Raw genomic sequence first — 21,779 nt, forward strand, 5'->3', positions numbered from 1 at the left:
GGTAAACATTCAGTAAGTGACAGCTGATTTCATACTAATTTTTGTACCACCTCTGGGAACACAGGTGGAAACGACAAGTCCACTGACTAAAACGTGACAGCCTCTAACTTCATGTATAAGTCTTGCCCAAACTGAACCCTGTTCTGTAAGATCAAAAGACTCATTCAGGGTTTTTTCTATTTCACAACTCCTCTGACAGTTACCCAGCACTATTCTTTTGGTCTTTGAAAAGCACATATGGCCTCCCTGCCGACCCCGAGCATGGAGAGGAGTGCTCGCTGTCCTCTGTCCACTTTTGAAGTCCTGTGGCCAGAGAAGTTCTTTGTCAAAGTCATGATCCTACCACGGTCTAGGTCACATCTTCCCACATTTTCAAAAGCTTTAGAAATTTTTAGGTGCAACAAGAAGGTAATGAAATCCATGTGGCTAAACTGATAGCAGAAAACATGCAAAGGATCTATCAGTGAACCTCAAGGCTGTGCCTAACGGGTCTATCAAGCAGCTGCTGCTCTGAGAAGCCCACTCCTCAGAGCCCATGAGAGTGTCCAGCCTGGAGTACACCAGCCTCATCGGGGGATTAGGGCAGCTTCTTTATAGACGAAGACATGAGCCTTCTGGGTCATGATGTTTAGAAACCCCTAGTAAAAGTGTTGCACAGACGCCAGTTCTGCTTGTAAGGCTCAGTCACTTCTACACTGAACTCTTATACTTTGGCGGGGGGGTTGGGGGGGACATTAAACACATTTCTCTATTGGATGATCTATGCTCAAACCATAAAAATATCCTGGTCCATAAAAATGAGTCTGCAGTTAGGTCAAAACTTTCCATTCACCACAAATGCTCAAAATGTTTAGTAAAAGAAGACTTTCCATCCACCGTAAATGCTTCATTCCCCTTTCTAGCAGTTATAAATTACTCCAAAATTATCAATTTTCTGTTGGAACACGTCAGACTGACTCAGATAAAAGATAGTCGGAACAGGGAAAAAAAATCAGTGGCACAAGAGGGGAAAAAGGGAGTGGAAAAGAGAAAAGAAATAGGCGAAAAATGAACTCGAGAATTAACTGAAAGCTTAGACTGTGTGGTCCATCCAAAAGTGAACAGGAGAGACACAGAACTTGAATGCTATCTTAAGGGTACAGGCTGGGAAGGGAGGAATGGCTACACATCAAGACCAAAAGTCAAAAATAAAAAAAACACAGGTCATACACTCATGTTAGAGTCCCGGTTAAAGGACCGCATGGCTGGCCAATGAGATTAGAAACCATGGCTGACACTGTACACCAGCCCAAGGGTTCAGGGAAGGCATGCGTTTGCCTAAGCCATCGGAAGGTAGAAACCTAATGAGGAGATTTGCTAAGTGTACACCCCATGAAAACTGCACACTTGGTTTAGGGTCCAGACGCAAAGGCTGCCGTGCGACAGGGCACACCACTGAGCACAGAAGTGTCTTTGGCACACACATGCGGGGAGTGTTCAAAAAGAAAAGGGGACACACTTTTGGGAAACTGAGAAACTTGTACATCCTTCACTGATTTTTCCCTAGATTTTTGGCCAACAAGTAACTAGCAAATATAAAACGTGTATGTTTTGAAGCTATTAATGGTTCATTACGAATGGACTCACATGGAGTCCAAAAGACAAAGGAAATGGTCTGTGGTACCACATAACATAGGGACTTCCAAACAGGAAGATCTTCCAAGGGAGAGATCTGCAGAGAGCCTCAGCTTCTACCTTGAGACCCCACAAAGAGAAAAGTTAAATAATGCTGTAGACAGTGGAGGAGTGGAGGGAGACTCTGTATTTTCATCATGCAAAATGGAATTAATCCAAGTTCTAACCTGAAGAGCACATAAGTCAGGCTTGCCAACATTGTATCTGATTTGTGACCTAGCATTTGTATCACAAAGGACGTTCAGGTACTTTTTGCAATTCCAAAGGCAGCCATGCAATGTCCGTCCAGGTTTACAGAGAAGAAAGGCGAGGTGACAGACCAGTTCCTGCAAGCCAAGCAGCTCATCTTGGTGGCATCCACTCTTACACTCAATTCTTGCTGCTCTAGGCCAGTCCTCTTATTAGAGCGGCTGTTCCAACTCCGCTATGGTGCAGACAGAAACTTTTCCTATCTTCTCAAGCATGCATAATCTAACACCCCCAAATCTCCCTTCTATGTGCAACAAAGGAAAATAAAACAGAGAGAGAAAAAGAGGTATCAGAGTTTCAGAAAATCCTCAACACGTTGTCTACACAGAGACTTGGCAACAATTACAAGAGACAAAAATGCCATACCTGCTTCATCTCCCCAATATGGATGTGTTCTTTCTGTTTCTCTTCATATAAACATCTCAGAAAAGAAATAATCAATTCATTCTCTCGCTGCTCATTTCTTGGTCTCAATTTCTTGAAAACAAAAATCAGAAACAGGATTTTTAATGGTCAACAACATTGCTCAGCCGTCTCTTTTTAAACGCTAACAGCTTCCATTCACTAAACTAGTGCTTTTACTCAGTTATCTCACTAGGGGGCACCAATGGTCCTAAAAGTAGAGGTAATTTTTAAAAAGGAACAGTGGAGCCAGACGGTCAGATTCAGCTTGTGATCTCTGCTGTCCTCCTATCTAAAATGAATCCTTAATATCAGATAGAGACAGAGTCAAAATGTTTAACAAACAAATAGTTTCTAAAACACGAGGAAAAACACAAAATCCATGTAAATACCCAGAGGTCAGGGACCATAATGACCAAACACTGACAAACCCTTAGGGAACCAGCAAGGAAAACAGCAACGGGATTCAATGTCATAATTTCCTATGTTCAATGTGTTCACCGTGAAGCACTCCGTGGAATCCCCATGGGGCATGTCCTTCCATACAAGATTTCATGGCGTGTACTACATTTCTTTCTTCTTTCTTTAAAAAAAATTCTCTCTATACCTTTTAACTTTTAGACAGGGTCGTGGCACTGCACACTGGACCAAAGTCAGGACATGTAGGTTCTGGCTGCTGCCTAGAAGTGTGACCGAAGCCAAGCCCCTTAATCCTAGCTTCCCTGTCTGCTGAAGTGAGGATGGTGCGCAGAGGAAACTCCACGGTCTCCTCCTGCCCCCAAATGCCTTGGATTTGAAATGCCAGAGTGCATTTTTTAAAAGTCCACCTAATTTAATGTATTATTTTATCTGTATATAAACAAAGTAAAATGAATTGCTTTGGGATGCACAAAGTTTTTAGTCTATAAATTTTGAAAATACATCTTTTTTTATATTGACAAATATCCATTGCCCGTTCCTCCTCTCTCCCTACTCCAAACTTCCAGCCTGTTCTTTAAAACAAATTCAGTGACATAAATGGATCGACTACACAAGGATCTGAGTCTGGGTCAACACCACTCTTGGTCACTTCTTCCCCAGCTAACTGAGAAAGCGACTTTACCCTGCACGTCTAACCCAGACTTTCTGACATTCCTTTCTTAAAGAAACAAATTCAGTGACATAAATGGATCGACTACACAAGGATCTGAGTCTGGGTCAACACCACTCTTGGTCACTTCTTCCCCAGCTAACTGAGAAAGCGACTTTATCCTGCACGTCTAACCCAGACTTTCTGACATTCCTTTCTTAAAGAAACCCAGTCCTTTCTTAATGAACAAGATAAAAGGTAAGTTGTTCTTGTCACGTAAGGAAAAGATAGTTAATGATTAGAAGGGTTTGTTTCCATCGAGGACTTCCTGTTCTTTCAGATTTCGGACTGAGATATTAAATATTTTAGAGGCTAAAGCAGACACTCTCAACCTGGACTCCAGGCCATGAACCTCAATATTATAAAATTTTACAAGTTACATGCAACAAGTGGATTTCTCTAGAGAAAGTGGGCATTAGATTCTCAAAAAGGAAAGTGGCAGTAATGCCACAATCCCAACTTAACACTGCTAGATCAAAGAGTTACAGACACACTAAGTCCAAATGTCCACAAAACAACAAGAACTCCCATTTATGGTTGGTGGGGATGCAAAACAGCACAGCCACTTTGGAAAACAGGCCGGCAGTTTCTTGTAAAACTAAACACATTCTGACCACGTGACCCAGCAACTGCACTCCTTGGTGTTTACCCAAATGAGCTGAAAACTTATATTCACACAAAAACCTACGATCTCGTGTTTACAGCATCTTTATTCACAATTATCAAAACTTGGAAGCAACTAAGATGGGCATCATCTTAGTTGGCAAATGTAAAGAAACTGTAGTGCATCCATAAAATTCAATATTAATCAGCAATGAGAAATGAGCTATCAAGCCATAAAGAGACATGGAAGAACCTTAAGTGCATATTGCTAAGCAAAAATAGCCAGTCTGAAAAGGCTACTGTGTGATTCCAACCACATGACATGCTGGAAAAGGCAAAACTATGGAGAGAGCAAAATGATCAAGGATTAGGGAGGAGGTGGGAGAACAGGCAGAGCATGAGGATTTTTAGGGCAGTGAAACTATTCTGTATGATACCATAATGATGGGCACATGACATTAAGCATCTGTCACAACCCACAGAATATAGAACACCAACAGTGAACCCAAATGTAAGCCATGAACTTTAGTTAATATTATGTACAAATATAGGCTCATCAATTATAATGAATGAACCCTCAGTAACGCAAGATATGTTAAAAATCGGAGAAACTGTGGGGTGGGGGACAGTGAAAGCTAATATGGAAACTCTGTACTTTTCACCCAATTTTCCTGTAAACCTAAAACTACTCTAAAAAAAAATTAAGTCTATTAAAAAAAAAGGTCCAGGGAAGTGAACAGGAATTGAGATGCCTCTGAGCAGGTACAGGCGCCTGACGGTTGGCCCACTCTTTCTTCTCCTGTGTCTTTAATTAAACCTTCCAGCTACCCCCACAAGAAAATGTATATTGTGCTTGGAGAAATTCTTCATCATCATCTATTTCAAAATATTTTAAAAAGCTAATCATATAGTAGAGGAGGAGTATTAACGTATTTTTCCCCTCAAAATACACTTTAAAAAACTATTCAAATAGGAAGGAAATTAGACCACAACTAGGAACAGTATACTACCACAGTTGTTTTTCATTAAAAACTGATTAAGAATCAGAGACTGCATCATGGAACTTGTTAAACATCATAGAGAAGTCACTAAAGCAGAGAAATAAACGTTTATGGTGTTATACACGATCAAGAAACAAATCTTTCCTTAACGTAATTCTGAAATACAATTAGTGAGGTGTCATCTCCCTAAAATCTCCCACGCAACTTCACCATCCTCGATAGTGGCAAATCATTATTATTATTATTTTTTTTTTTTTTTTGAGACAGAGTCTTGCTCTGTCACCCAGGCTGAATGAAGTGCAGTGGCGCAATCTCGGCTCACTGCAAGCTCCACCTCCCAGGTTCACGCCATTTTCCTGCCTCAGCTTCCTGAGTAGCTGTGACGACAGGCACCCGCCACCAACCCCCGGCTAATTTTTTGTATTTTTAGTAGAGATGGGGTTTCACAGTGTTAGCCAGGATGGTCTCGATCTCCCGACCTCATGATCCACCCACCTCAGACTCCCAAAGTGCTGGGATTACAGGCTTGCGCCAACGCGCCCAGCCAAATCATTATTTCTTAAAGGTGATTTAACTTTATGAACATTCATCAGTCAGAGAGACAAGTCTTAGGAAAATAATGGGGAATCAAATTGGGTAACATCACTTTGCCATCAAAAATTACTTGCTTATTCAAAATTAAACTATGGTGTCAGAAGTCAGGATGATGGTTACCTTGAGGCAGACACAAAATAGGACTATGAGGCAATGGAAATGCCCCATTTCTTTATTTTTGGGGGAGACAGAGTCTCACTCTTTCCCCCAGGCTGGAGTGCAGTGGCGCAATCTTGGCTCACTGCAACCTCTACCTCCCAAGTTCAAGTGATTCTCATGCCTCAGCCTCCTGAGTAACTGAGACTACAGGCACGCACCACCATGCCTAGCTAATTTTTGTATTTGCAGTAGAGACAGGGTTTCGTCATGTTGGCCGGGCTGGTCTTGAACTCCTGACCTCGGGTGATCCACCCACCTTGGCCTCCCGAAGTGCTGGGATTACAGGCGTGAGCCACCGCGCCTGGCCAGAAATGCTCCATTTCTTAATCTTGACACTGGCTGCACAGTTGTATTTACCTTATAAAAACTCACTGAATTACACATCTTTGATTTGTGTGCTTTTCTATCTGTATGTTATACTTCAATATATAAAAGAATATTACAAAACAATTAATTGCCTGTTAAAAGTAACAAAACTAAGTTAGTTACATGTTTCTTAACCTATAAGAGGCTTATAAATTATCATAAAGGAAATTTAGAAATAAACTGCCAGCTGGGCAAGGGGGTATGTACCTACAGTCCCAGCTACTGAGGAAACTGAGGTAGGAGGACTGCTTGAGCCCAGGAGTTCGCAACTGAAATGTGCTCTGATCACACCCTAGAATAACCAGTGCACTCCAGCCTGGGTAACACAGTGAGCCCCTTTCTCTTACAAAAAAACTAATAAATCAATCAATACATTTCCAACACTGATTAATGCATCCCAGAATGTTGAGAAAGCCCATGGTCTCCTAAGGGAACTACTTAAAAAGACAACACTCACGTGGACACTGCAGTCTACCATCTTTCAAAAAATTATAATCCCATTTTGTAAGAAATCGGTTTAAAACCATGGAAAATCCAACTAACCTGATATATATTCTTCAGAAAGTAAAAAGAGTCTCCTCTGACCATTAACCTTTAACTTGTGAAGTCATGTCACTTAATGAGTTATCCATGTCTACTGAGTACAAATCTACTTGATTTATCTAGTCAGTATTTAATTAAGTCATTCCCTCAAACACACTCATATAGATTAGGAGAATTAGACTTTGAGATATTTTATTTACTAGCCCCACGTTGGCTTCACAGCAATTCTTATCCTGAGATGATCAATTTGGATTCAGTATATTCACCCAGTAACAGAGCATCATGGGGTCACCCTCACCTATGCCTAGCTAGATTATGTTTGAAAATGAAACATTTCAGAAAGCTCATAAATAAAAAGACAGCTTTGCAGTGTGGTTTGCCCACATGACTGTCTGGCACCAAGTTCTCAGAGTGCTCAATATCAGCTTGTTTACAGCAGAGATAACCTCCAGCATCGTTTACACAGTTATCAGTGATTTCTTTATAGCTGTTAGAGTTCCATTTTTTAATTAAATATTCATTTACATGATCCTTGAATATGGTATGTTTTAATAACTAAGTAATCATGTACCATTAATTTCAATGGTAATTACATTTCCGTTATGAAAATTTGAATGTGGAGGACTTTTTCAGAAACAAATTCCCCTGCAGGAAAGACTGAACAAAGGAAAATATTTACCATTCTATTTATAAGAAGACTCCGGAAACTGCAAAGTCACCTTTTTCCTTACAATCTTTTTGAAATGTATTATTTTCAAGCACATTAGCCAGCATTGCTGTCTAAAACGAAACCAATGACTTGGTTTATAAAATGTTTTACAAAACCAAGAATGGTCATTGAGGACATAATTCAACAAGACCATCTAACAAGCCTCTAGAACAAAAGATTCATGGGCAAATCTGTATCACTCAAGGAACAGTCACACTCACAGTGATGGAAGACAAGGCGAGAGCTGGCTTTTCAAAGTTGGTGAACAATACAACTTCCCTTTGGTGTCTGGAGCAACTAAACAATTACAGAGACCTCTAGAACAACACATAGGGGCCTCAGGATATTAACTGAATGCTCTTTTTTTAAAGCAAACCTTAGTCATAACCTGCTCTGTTCTGAAGTGTCTTTGCCATGAGGTACTCAGTGCCTAAAAGCCTGCATGTCACAGAGAATCTTGGAATCATGCCCATTAGGAACATCTCATTGCTGCGGAAGAATATTTTGTGTATTACCTATACTGATTCATCACACTGTTTTAGGGAGAGCTACGTGGTGCTGTCTAGACAAAAAAGAAAACCCACATTATGAAAGGGAAGTTCCTCTTCTATGCTTGCTAGAAAGATGGTTTCGTGGCCGGGCGCAGTGGCTCACACCTGTAATCCCAGCACTTTGGGAGGCTGAGGCGGGCAGATCACGAGGTCAGGAGATCGAGACCATCCTGGCTAACATGGTGAAACCCCACCTCCTGAACCCAGGAGGCGGAGCTTGCAGTGAGCCAAGATTATGCGACTGCACTCCGGCCTGGGCGACAGAGCAAGATTCAGTCTCAAAAAAAAAAAAGAAAAGAAAGATGGTTTCTTAAAGTGACTGGACAGCTCTAGAACAGTAAGCGAGCCAGCATTAGATGAAAAAGGCCCCAGCTTGAATTGTAAATGCATTAACAATCAGAAGCGTATTGTCCATTTTTGAATTCCAAATGCAAATCACATTATATTTGTCTAAGAGTATTGTGTACTTAGAACTCTAAAGATCTTTTAAGAAAAAACAAAGTAGCATGTCTCAAGTTGATTCAAAAGAAAACAAGAAAATGTAAAGACAAGTGAAAATTACCCTCTAGGCTATTTGAGACATGAAAAAACATCTTTCCATGCTGTCTTCCTACAGCATATGCCAATTCTACTGTAGAAGGAGAACAAGGGAATAAGACAAGACCTCTAACATGTGATTAAAATGAGAAAGATGGCCAGGCGTGGTGGCTCACGCCTGTAATCCCAGCACTTTGGGAGACTGAGGAGGGCGCATCACAAGGTCAAGAGTTAAAGACCAGCCTGGCCAATATGGTGAAACCCCGTCTCTACTAAAAATATAAAAATTAGTAGAGTGTGGTGGTAGTAGGCGCCTGAAATCTCAGCTACTCGAAAAGCTAAGGCAGGAGAATCACTTGAATCTGGGAAGCGGAGGTTGCAGTGAGCCAAGATTGCACCATTGCACTCTGGCTCTGGGTGACAGAGTGAGACTCTGCCTCAAAAAAAAAAAAAGAGAGAGAGAGACAATCCTTTCATTTTTTTACACTAACAGAAAGCAGATCGTGGATCCTAGTATAGTATTTTCCCAGTAAGGAGCGAAAAGCACTTAAACCCACCCAGTTGCTAGCTGTCTTGTTTTGTTTAATGGCTCCTCTATTTGCAGAACCTGCTGCCTGCCCCGAAAAAGGAGATATTTATTCTTTGTTTTGATATGCTTCCCTCCCTAAAAAAGTGCCAGGGAGCCATCAAAAATGGCCCTCGGCTAAAGCAGACATGAAATTTTGGATGACCTCATTAAAGATTCATAATGAACAGGCTACAGGCATGCCAGCACACACAGCATGGTCTCCCCGAGATACATTGCATCTAAATGCAAGGGCAAGAGCTAGCTTCCAAGTTTACTGCAGAGCGCTGATGAGCTTGAATTTTGTTTTGTTTTTGTAGGTTTGATATATTATCAGGTTCCAAGTAGACAGCATGACCTAAATTTATTTTCAAAAATGAAAAGAAAAAATGGTGTGGAGGGAAAGAAGGAACAATTCTGTTCAAGCTCATGTACCAAATGTTGTCTCATTCGACTGCCACACTTAGGGCTGAAATCCTAAGCAGGAAGGGGCGGGCAGAGGTTTCCCAGGGAACAGATGAGTGCATGTGGACCAGAGGCCAGACCTTCTGTCTCCCAGGCTAAGGCGCTTTCCATTTTATAATTTCCTCTCTCTTATTCTAACATTTGTTTAAGGAAGAAGCTTGCCTGTTTCAGTCAGTTCTACTATCTAAGCTAAGGCCTGATGGGAATCTGCAATTCTGACCTGGACCCTCTATGGGGCTGTGAAAGCTTAAGCCAAGCATGTCCAACATGTGGCCCAGGACGGCTCTCAATGTAGTCCAACACAAATTCATAAACGCTTTTAAAACATTATGAGATGTTGGGCCTGGCACGGTGGCTCACACCTGTAATCCCAGTACTTCGGGAGGCCAAGGCGGGCGGATCACAAGGTCAGGAATTCAAGACCAGCCTGACCAACATGGTGAAAGCCTGTCTCAACTAAAAACACAAAAATTAGCTGGGCATGGTGGCACGCCTGTAGTCCCAGCTACTCAGGAAGCTGATGCAGGAGAATCACTTAAACCTGGGAGGTGGAGATCGCCATGAGCCCAGATCGTGCCATTGCACTCCAGCCTGGGCAACAGAGCAAGACTCTGTCATACAAACAAATAAACAAACACCATTTTTTTTTTTTTTTTTTTTTTAAGCTCATCAGCTATCGTTAGTGTCTTTTATATGTGGTTCAGGACAATCCTCCTTCTTCCAATGTGGCCCAGGGAACCCAAAAGACTGGACACCCCAGAAACCAAGATGAACTCAAGGCACCTTACCCCAGTCTGGGACAACACTGGTTTGCTATTTTGTATACATAGCATTTCCCAGGTAAGCTGCCTGCCTTTTCTTTCCTTCTAGAAATTAGTAACTGTACTGTACCTGAACCTCTTCAAAAATAGTCGCCTGCTCCTGATTGGTTAATGTTGTCAGGTGCTTTTGCAGTTCTAGTTTTGTTTTGGAAGAATTCATTCCTATTAAGAGAAAAAAAAAGAGGCATGAAAAAACTCTATGCAAAAGTTGTGAGATAGGAAGTTAACCTCTTCCACACACATCCCCTTCACATTCTCTTCCACTTCAGACTTTCAAGGTTTTATGGAAAAAAAAAAAATTTATTTATTTATTTTTGACATGGAATCCCACTCTGTCACCCAGGCTGGATTGCAATGGTGCAATCATGGCTCACTGAAGCCTCGACCTCCCAGGCTCAAGCAATCCTTCCACTTCAGCCTCCCCAGTACCTGGGACTACAGGTACATGACACCATGCCCGGCTAATTTTTGTATTTTTAGTAGAGACGAGGTTTCGCCATGTTACCCAGGCTGGTCTTGAACTCCTGAGCTCAAGCAATACGCCCACCTCAGCCTCCTAAAGTGCTGGGATTACAGGCGTGAGCCACTATGCTTGGCGTGTAAATTTTCAACGAAAATAGTGTTGCTGTTATCTTTGTCATCATCTTCTAAACGAGCTCTGATGCACTGGACACTGAATAATAGGCATTAAGCTTGCACCATTTAATTCTCAAAACAATCTGATGAAGAGGATGCTATTACCCCCAGTTTACAGCTAAGAAAACTAAGACCTAGAGCGCTTACGTCATTTCCACAGACCACTTATTTGGACTCTACCTCAGGATTGTGAGGCTCCAAATTACTTTCTCCCTGTTAAAATACCTCACATAATCAGAAACTTCTCCTCAGAAAATGATAAATTCTTATGTTGATACGTAAACCCGACAACTTTTTCTTAGAGAAAAACAACTCCTATTCTGTTGGAAAACTGACGCATATTTCTCTTGCATGCCAGGTTCCCATCACAGAAAACTGATGCATATGGCTCACAATTTTTCTTACACCACCACATGCTTATCAATAACTTAATGAACATTACATTTAATTAATGTTACAAAGGGTTTTGAGGAAAAGTTATAAAAATAAAGTCATGACATCATTTTAGTACCCATTAGAACCTGGTATTTCAAGAAGTTCCTTCCCCACACAAACACGGCTCAGAGCCTGCCTTTTCTTGGTGTCCAGTGATAAACGTCACACATGATGAGAAGGTTGATAATGAAAGAATATGCTGACCCAACTGCCATGAAAAGAAAAAAACTGCACAGGTTATTTTTCTTCCAAGGGCAGCTCTCACCTCGCCCACCTGGCACTGTCTTCTCATCCCACCAGCGTGGCCCTGAGGCAGAGGCCTGGCCAAGGCTCTGGGCTGGAGAACAGTGTGCGAGGCACCTACATCACTACGGATGGCCGGGAGGGAAATCTGCTGAGCCAGCGGCTTGTCTGTAAGGACTTGGAAACCATGCCTTCGTTTTACAGACGGTTTTGCTGATGCCCAGAGAAGCCAGGCGACTTGTGAAAGGCCAGGAGGCCCATCGGCAGCCAAGTCTGCCCAAAGCCATGGCTCCTCCCCTCCCACGGCAGCCGAGGCAGATCCCACAAACTCTCAGTAGAGTGGGACTGTGGTAGAGGCGGCTGCCCTATCACACTGTTACAGCCATCTCTGCTTCCAGAAAGACATTCTTTTTCCCTTTTTATTTAACTCAAGAAAACCCTGAGGTCACCGTAGAAATAATATTTAAGTGACTGCCAAGCCATTTCTCTTAACACTTTATGTGCATTATTTCATTTCACCCTAAAATGAATACTAGAAATGGGCCTTTTTTTTTTTTTAAAGTAATCCCAATGCCCACTGAAGAAACTGAGGCACATCGAAGTCAAGTATTTTGTCCAAGGTCATCAGCTAAGTAAGTTGCCTCCAGCAACCAAACCCTTAACTGCTCCACTGCCCTCCCTGACTAGCAGAGCCAAGTCGCCTGACACTCGGGTGGCTGCAATACAAGAGTGAGCTCAGAGGTGGGTTAAAGTGCAGGAAGGACGGCACCTTCGTCAAAGTGCAATGCAGTCACTCTTTCAGCAAGCTGTCAGGTCACATGAAGCCAAGGAAACAGACAAGGCTTTACTGTATCAACTACTTAAATGCTGACGCGAAACAGAGTTAAGATTTATGAATCAAATAAGCGCGAAGTCATCATGCACTAAGAATCTCCCCCACATATGGAGGACATCTCTGATAGTCAAAGTATCATATTTTGGAAAAACGATATTGTTTCATGAAACATTCAGATGTGGGGAATAGACGAATAAATGCCAAGGCCTAAGAAGACTTAGACTAACTCGACACTCTGCCAATCTCAGGTGAAATCAGGAAATGCAGCCTAGTCGTGGCTTCGGCAGCTGTGAAGCAATTCTCTGAGCAGTTTCACCCTGTCTGCAGGATGCCCAACTCATGAGGTCCTTCCGGCCCCATCTCTAAACAGCCGGCCCGCCTAGGTGCGAGCTCCTCCCCCAGGGATTCTCACACAGCTAGCGCCTCCTGGGCGGTTTCTGTACACCCACTGAAAGCACCCTTCAGCTCCACACTGAACGCATCTCCTCAGAGAGGCCCAGGTGATGCCAAAATGGCTTATGGAGGGGAATGGGAAGCAAGGACTGAAGCAGAAAAAGGTAACCAGCGTCAAGAGTTTCCAAACTACAACCCCTCCCGGCTCCTCTGGTCAGTGAGGCCACCTCCCTGCCCGTGCAGAAACGGCCCTTGTTAGAGGGAGCGGTGATGAATGACTGTGTTTTACTGAAGGAAAATTTGCTCTGAGAGCAAAAGAAAATCTCAGTTCAACTAATTTTTTTAATGAAAGCATAATTCAGTCTAGTAATTCCCAAAATGCTCCTCTTTTAAAATAAGCAAAATACTCTATAAATACCACTGAGTTGTATATGGGTCAAACACAGAACTGGGTAGAGCTGCACTTCTGATGTGTTGCACGTTAAGAGTAGAGTGCAGCGTAATCAACAGCAACAGCGTTACTGATTCTATTCTGTAGATTCTGGGGGATGACTTGACTACACTTACTAAGAAAACACACTCTTTAAGTCTTTGTGTGGCCACATCACTAGTCCTCTCCACAGTTTTACAGAGTTATTGATCAGACCATATAACTTCCTGCTAGAACTACTCTTACACCAATATACAATGAATTTTAATAAGCCACTTCATTCTACTTATTAGGAATACAACAACAAAAAGCAAGGAACCATAAAACTGTTTATGTAATAACTAGCACTTCTTCTAATAATGTGCCCTCTACACTTTTAGAAATGAGTTCCATCATGTAGGTAAAACATACCCCCACCAGACTTCTAATTGTACTATTTAAGAATGTTCTGGTGTTAGTAGAGTTTTGTGCCTTGGTTGGATTTTATCAGGTGAAAGATGGATCAAATGATTAATTCCAAAACGACGGCAGCAAAATTTACCCTGATCAAACTTTTGAGCTGTAACTTTCTGAAAGCTAAGCCAGACCAAAGAAAGATTTATCAAGGGGAGCGCTGGAAGCATTCCAGTTCCTGCAGATCGTGATCTGCTTTATCTTCAAGGCCAAAGTCATTGCTGGCTTTTCAATAAGCTCTTAAGGGGCATTTTCTGTCATCGTTTACCTTATCTTGACAACCACTAAGGAAAGAGTTAGTGATCCTCTTGGTTGGGAACTCTCGTTAAAGCAAACGTTTTCTTGTTCCCAGATATATTTTGTGTAATGTCAGCAAATAGTAACAACGTGGAAAACACAGTTGAATATATTAATCATGTTTCTTCATTTTAAAGAGCACTGTAATGCCACAAATGACCCTTCCCAGACCTTAAGATGTCAACTGTTAATTTATCTTATTTAAAAAAGGAAAACAGATACCACTTCACATCTATCTGGACGGCTTTCATCAAAAACAAAACAAAACAAAAACAGAAAGTAGCAAATTTTGGCGAGGACGTAAAAGAACTGGGGTCCTTACCCATTGCCAGTGGGATTGTAAAATGGTGTGGCCACTGTGAAACAATACGGCAGTTCCTCAGAAAAATTAAACATAAAATTACCACATACCCTAGCAGTTTCATTTCTGGATATACATCCAAAAGAATTGAAAGCAGGAACTTCAACAGGTATTTGCACATCAGCATTCACAGCAGCATTATTCATACGATAGTTAAAAGGTGGAAGGACCCCAAATGTCCATGGACGAGTAAATGGATCAACAAAACGTGCTACACGCTTTTGCAATGGAATACTATTCAGCCTTAAAAAGGCATGAAATTCAGACAACGCTACGGTACACATGAATCTGGAAAACATTATGCTAAGTGAAATAAACCAGAAACAAGAAGATAAATATTTTATGCCTTTGCTTATATGAAGTTACCTAGAAACAGAACAGATGTTGCCAGAGGTTGAGAAGGAGCAGAGCTGGCATTTAACGAGTTTCAGTTCTGGAAGATGAAAAAGTTCTGGAGATGCTGGTGGTGAGGACTGCATAACAATGTGAATGGACTTAATGCCACTGAAGGGTACACTTACAAAAAGGTTACAATGGTAAATTTTGTGTTACATATATTTTTACTATAATTTTTTTAAAAAGGAAAATTGGATCTAAAAAGCAATGTTGTCTTCACAAAATTATAGCTTATAATAAATATTCCTTTTTTTTTTTTTTTTTTTTTTGAGACATCTCGCTTTGTCACCTAGGCTGGGAGTGCAGAGGCACAATCTCGGCTCACTGCAACCTCCATCTCCCGGCCTCAAACGATTCTCCTGCCTCAGCCTCCCAAGTAGCTGGATTACAGGCACACGCCACCACGCCCAGCTAATTTCTGTATTTTCAGTAGAGACGGGGTTTCACCATGTTGCCCAGGCTGGTCTTGAACTCCTGACCTCAGGTGATCCACCCGCCTCGGCCTCCCAAAGTGCAGGGATTACAGATGTATAATAAACATTCTCCAAACATGAGAAATGATCAAATTTTTGTTTTCTTTTCACAATAACATGGGTTGTTTAAATCATGTGACCTCCACAAGTCACAAAAAAAATTTTAGAAATCCTCCCATAAACAGAACAAAAACACAAAACCAAGAACAGAGAGGTGAAAACTCCTTCACCTTCCAGATGCCCTCAGATAAACATATTACCACTCCTTTTCACTGTCACCTGGTTTTGTCCTCTCCCCTGCCCCCTCCCTGCAGTCCCAGAGAAAGAGACTCTCACTTCCTGCCTCAGGTGGACTCCCCACTCTTGTTCAAAAGGAACCCCCTCTGTTCCATTCAGATTCATTTGACCCCTCCCGCCCCTTGGGCTCTGAATTCACTCAAACCTCTTCAGTTCTGAAAAAGGTAAAGTTAGCTGCAATCCCCAGGTCTTCCCCCGGTATGGCCTTCTCCTGGAAATGCTTGGTGGCAGGTAACAGGACTTTACCGCCTGGGGTGAATCATGGGCTCATGATACACTATTATTCCTAGACGTCTCTAATCCTCAATTTACTTATCTGCAATATGTGCAAAATAAATAGTCCCTTTTCCTCCCACAAATGTGGTGAGGATTAAATAGATAACAGAAAGCACCTAATATATTTCCTGGCAGATCTTATTCAATACACATTAGCTACAAATCATAACATTTATTACAGTTTCTCCCTAAGCCAGGTTTCCAGAGGTACTATTCAATACTAATAGTCACGTTTCTTTTATTTCTTCCCATTTGCTCCTCAACTGCAACCTGTTTTGTGCTACCTCGTCTCCATTCAAACTGTACTAGCAGCGGTTACTAATGACCTTGTAATGGAGAAACCGGTACAAGTTCCTTAGTTTTTGTCTTTCTAGATATCTCTGCAGTGGCCAGTATGACTAACCACTCACATAATCTTGATAAACACTAGGCAACTGGTTTGGTAACCTGTTTCCCTAACTCCTCCTCCACCTTCAGAATACCCTGGAGGGAGGTGGCAGAAGGGGGTTCTGGGTTCTTATCTTTGTATCACCAGCATCCGGCACAATTCCTGACACACAAAAGACACCCACTGCATGCTGAGAGTCCACCTACAATCACTGTGATTAACACAAGCCTCTGTTAGGCAGAATCTTCCAACAGATGAGTATCACCTAAAGTTCTCCAGGGACCTTTAACTCCCACTGTGTTCACGTTGGAAAAGGTCCCCTACTCACCCTCTATCCTCTCGCAGAGCTTGTGCAGGCCCTGCAGGGGGCAGCCCTCACACAGCTGGGCTGGCGCCTTAGCCGTCTGCTGCACTGCGGCCACCGTGAAAGCCTGTTTCAGGGTCATCATAATTTCGTCCACCTAATCAAAGAGAAGAGAAGTTGTAGCCACCAAAAAGTCAACTTGAAATTAGCTGGACTGAGATGTCAGATAATCTATGGAAAAGACTTTTTAAGCTTTTAAGAGTTTTCTGTACTACTCTTCACACAGTTTGACAGATAATAATTGGAATAACGGCTAGGATTACAGTCTGAAAATACTACAAGGATGCTCAAAGCTCTCAAAGCAGGTAAGGTAAATGATATGGTTTGGCTGTGTCCCCACGCAAATCTCATCTTGAATTGTAGCTCCCATAATTCCCACGTGTCATGGGAGGGACCCAGTGGGAGGTAATTGAATCATGGGGGTGGGTCTTTCCTGTGCTGTTCTCATGATAGTGAATAAATCTCACGAGATCTGATGGTTTTATAAAGGGCAGTTCCCCTGCACAGGCTCTCTTGCCTGCTGCCATGTAAGATGTGCCTTTGCTCCTCCTTCACCTTCCGCCATGATTGTGAGGCCTCCCCGGCCATGTGGAACTGTGTCCATTAAACCTTTCCTTTATAAATTACCCAGTATCAGGTATGTCTTTATTAGCAGTGTGAGAACAGACTAATACAGTAAAAACTAAAAATACAAACTACTGAGAAAAAAGGCAAACTCCTTTGATCAGACGTCTAAAATGACACTGTAAAATGCTAGACCAGAGGGTGACACTGAGCAAGTTCTTCTGAAATAAAAAATATAAAATGTACACCCAATTAAGCTTCAGATGTGTATTAGCTACTTACTAGTCATAAGTAAATAACTAAAGACAAATAATGATATGTCAATGACTATCTGGTTTTCCTAAGGACAGAAAAATCAGTGGAGCTAAAATTCCTTATAAAGAAGGTTCCAAGGTAAGAATTGCTTGTCCTCTCTCACCAGAGCCTCATTTGTGCACTGAAACACGTAACAGACAAAATGAAAGCCGCCACCTCCAGAAGACTCCCGGCAGATAAAACCAAAGTGGTCCACATGTCTGATGCCCTGTCCAAGGGAGAGAATGAGATGTTCAGGTGTATCCAGAAGACGCACCATCATCAGATATGCACCTCAAGATTTACACAGCACAATTTTATTTTATTTTACTTTTTATTATTTTTTTGAGACGGAGTTTCACTCTTTTTGCCCGGGCTTGTGTACAATGGCGCAATCTCAGCTCACTGCAACCTCTGCCTCCAGGGTTCAAGTGATTCTCATGCCTCGGCCTCCTGAGTAGCTGGGATTACAGGCGCCCACCACCACACCCAGCTAATTTTTGTATTTTTAGTAGATATGGTGTTTCACCATGTTGGTCTCAAACTCCTGACCTCAGGTGATCCACCCGCCTCAACCTCCCAAAGTGCTGGGATTACAGGCGTGAGCCACTGCGCCTGGCCTAGAGAGCACACTTTTAAAGAGCACTAGAAAATCACTACTTTCTCTGATATTTTAAAATTTCAAAAAGTCTAAAAACATCTCAAATAAAGGTGGTTTACTAGAATGTTCCTTTGATTACCCCCACAACAATAAGAGAACTAAGATCTGAAAATTCAAGTTTTCGTGCTCATTTTAGTATTTGATTGTTGTTTCGTTTGAGACCTAGGTATTAAAGAACAGAAACCACTCAAAAAATCAAAGGCAGACCAGAGATTCATGAATAAACACAACTACCCACATACACACATGTACGTGCATGCATGCACACACACCTAAAGGTTAAAAAAAGATTTAAAATATATCTGTACTCCTAAAATAAATAGGTAAATATTGAAGTGAACTGGAATAAAGAAAGAGTCAAAAATTATATGCATGCAGAGTAGAGGAGCTTTTATATTAGGCCAAGGCTCTACCATAGAATCATAAGAGCTATTTTTAATAAATATTAATATGTAAACATGTTTTAAAATCATCAGCTATCAGAGGCACCTTAATACAGATAAAACATCTGCCATAAATATTAATACATCAATGTATTCTGAAAGCACCAGTACGCAGAGATGTGCATGCTGATAGCTTAATGTTCAGGTAATCATATAAACTTGTAAGCTACACTCTTTTGGAAATTTTAAAGCTATCACACAAAAATGTAAACATTTAACATTAATATTCAACAGAAATGGCAGCAAATCAGGATAAAAACTCTATGGGTAATCTTCCTTTCAGGCCAAATATTTTCCAATAAATGAGCAATCATCGACATGCTTTGCCATCTCAATTAACATTCTCCAATAGCAAGTTAAGCATAAGCTAGAGGCTACAACTTAAGGAAATATGATTTAGAAAAGCTTTTTGTCAATGGTTCCCTATTTAATCTATAAAGAACATTATTTTCACATTTTGCAGAAAAGTCCCTTTTGAATATTTAAGTAGATCACATTATAAATCAACACTGACATTTTCATATTTTATCAATTATGAAAATGAAAAATCCAGAGCTTAAAAAACATAAGCAAACATAACCTTAAGTGATCTCGTATTTGTTAGGAAGATCCTGAGTAAAACCGACATAGCTAATCTTAACTGATAGATTCTTCCAAAATCTCTCTATGAAACAAACACCTGGAAGATTATCAAGAAAAAAGTTTTCAAGTAGACACTGTACTTTGAGTAGAACATTCTCAAAGATAAGCACTATCTATATTTGAAGAGAGAAGAAATACTGATAATTGGTACCCAAAAAGTTATAAATTTTTGTAAAGTAGAAATATATCTAATAAAAAGACACACTTATATGAAATGTGTAAATATATATGTGTAATATGCACAAAGACACACACACATGCATCTGGAAGTCATGACTGTGGACCATTACTACCAATAACTAAGAAAATTAAAAGTAGATCTATTTTGTCTATTAGTGTTGCTAAGAGCAAATTTCTTAATTTCAAAATTATATTCATAATTTACCTTAACATACCAAAGCAAAGGAGAAAGAAAAGCGAAACACAAATCAAGTACAGTACTTAGAAAACATACACCCTGTAACCTTTAGCATTTCTGTTACATGACAGATATTACAGAAATCCATTTAAAAATTCCATTGCAATTGAATTTTAAAAACCCATCTCCATTTTACCTGAGAGCAAAAGGATATCTCCTTAAAATTTTTCTCCAACGCTATTTTTTTGGTGTCAGGACTGATGAGGTAAACTTCAGACTGGCCAATCTTAAAAGACAAACAAAAAAAATCTAGCTTTTCAAACTTTCTCATTTTATGACCTATAAAAATAAAGAATAAAAGGGGCAAGCTCCTATAAAATTCTGATTCTATCACTGTAGAAATCATTTCAAAGGTTCCCTGTTATCCTCTGGATTTCAGGTCACACTGGACATCTATTAGTGCCTTCACCTACATAAGACAGCAGTCTTCCTTGAGATGAAAGAACCGGATATCCAAAAGTTAGCAACAGGTCTCAAGATCCACACATCTCCTAAAAACTGAGGTCTTCACATAAGTGAACCTTCCAGAAAACAGAATCTACTCTTTGCCTTTTAGACTCCATGTCTCCGAAGCGCTAAGCTTCTTGGGTTTCAGTGTATATTGGTTTCTATAGCTCTAGTTTCTCCTCAGGACCAATAAGTCAGTGGTCACATCCTGATGCTGCCACTCTAACTCCCAGACCCATCTCCTCCTCTAAACACTCTACGTTTTGATGTTAAAGACAAATCAGATACACAAGCTTGTTAGAAACTGGGGTATAAGTCAAAGGTGTCTTTATAATTACGAGGTGAGATAAAAATGACACATGGGCATGAGATGGATCTCTGTTTCTCCCTGATTACTGTAAAGGCTTATGGCTAAAGGAAGGATCTTCTCCTTAGAATTGTTCAGCATGAAAATATATGGATTCACACATAAATCAAAAGCAACTGACTAAGAATCTTCACTCCGTAAAGGAGATTTTCTCTTGAACGCGTATGGCAGACCGGGGCTATTTTACCGTGAAGAGCATAGTTCGATTTTCCTCGATATCTGTGGGCTGCACAATATTGTGTCCGCTAATGAGGTGGTTCTCAATGTCGCTCTCCTCGAAAGAGCTGAAGAAGCCGCTGCTTCGGAACCCCCCATCCTGCAGCTCCTTCCTAAAGGCCAGCGAGCGCAGGCCGGGCTGGGAGAAAGACTTGCGCATGGGCCTGCGCCCAGGCTCCTGGCTCCCTGTGGGCGCGGCATGGGGCGGGGCGGGGCGGGGGCTCTCGGACCCCAGGCTGCAGCTGACGTGATTGAACTTCTCGATGCACTCGTCAATCAAGGCCGGAGGAGCCTTCTTGTGCGCCACTGTCACGCGGCCGCAGAAGAGCACCTCGAACTTCTTGGAAAACGTGTCATCGAACTCAGAAGGGCAGTGCAGCTCCTCCTGCCGGGCGATCTTCCCCGCCTGACGGATGGAGCTGATGATCTCAGGCACCTGCCGGGAGAGGGAGGAGTGTTATTTGGAACATGCAGTGTGGCTGGCACTCACAGAATGAACGCACCATGCTCTCTCGGGGCGCACTGCTGGCTACTCCACCGCGGAGCACTGGAGGAGGAGCCCACAGCAGGGGACTAGGAATGTCTTCCCATGGGAGGTGAACACACAGCTTGCACAGAGAAGAGAAGGGGGACACTTACGAAGTACCTCTTACATGCCAACGGCTGCGCTAGAGGATTTACATGGCCACAGCATCCTGCAAGGTTCAACCACCAGCCCCGGGACACAAACAGCCCAACCTAGCAGGCCTTGGATTCAAGCCCAGGTTGGTCCCACTCCAAAGCTAAAGGTCCGCTCTGGAGAAGCTGTGGCCTCCCAGAGAAGTCTGTCTCCAACGTGGTTCACAAAACATGACTCAATTACTCTAGATCTCATGGCAGTATACTTTGGAAAGTCTTCTTTAATAAATGGTGGGATGAAGACGACAAAGGCTCTGCAATTATCCATAAATTATTTATTCAAATCCCATCACCATTATTTCCTTCCATGACAACTCAGTCCTATATTTCCTAGCAGGTGAATAGTGACTAGTATGTCAACAAACCTAGGAGGTTTTAATCAAGGAGTGAGCAACTCATGACTA

The 21,779-nt window shown here is 41.7% G+C and overlaps 1 protein-coding gene across 4 annotated transcripts in view; it reads right to left on the bottom strand.

Moving 5' to 3' along the window:
- TBC1D1 (TBC1 domain family member 1) overlaps positions 1–21,779 on the bottom strand; it is a 238,601-nt gene that overhangs the window by 100,490 nt on the left and 116,332 nt on the right. For all 4 annotated transcript variants that reach the window (XM_008017655.3, XM_008017657.3, XM_038008635.2 and 1 more), the window contains 6 exons: positions 20,669–21,133; positions 19,804–19,893; positions 17,628–17,732; positions 16,610–16,742; positions 10,439–10,530; positions 2,290–2,400 (listed from right to left, as the gene is read on the bottom strand). In XM_008017655.3, coding sequence (XP_008015846.3) covers positions 2,290–2,400; positions 10,439–10,530; positions 16,610–16,742; positions 17,628–17,732; positions 19,804–19,893; positions 20,669–21,133 — 996 coding nt within the window. The remainder of the gene's footprint in view (positions 1–2,289; positions 2,401–10,438; positions 10,531–16,609; positions 16,743–17,627; positions 17,733–19,803; positions 19,894–20,668; positions 21,134–21,779) is intronic.

This window comes from Chlorocebus sabaeus, chromosome 27 (genome assembly GCF_047675955.1).
Source record: "Chlorocebus sabaeus isolate Y175 chromosome 27, mChlSab1.0.hap1, whole genome shotgun sequence".
Taxonomy (NCBI): Eukaryota; Metazoa; Chordata; class Mammalia; order Primates; family Cercopithecidae; genus Chlorocebus; species Chlorocebus sabaeus.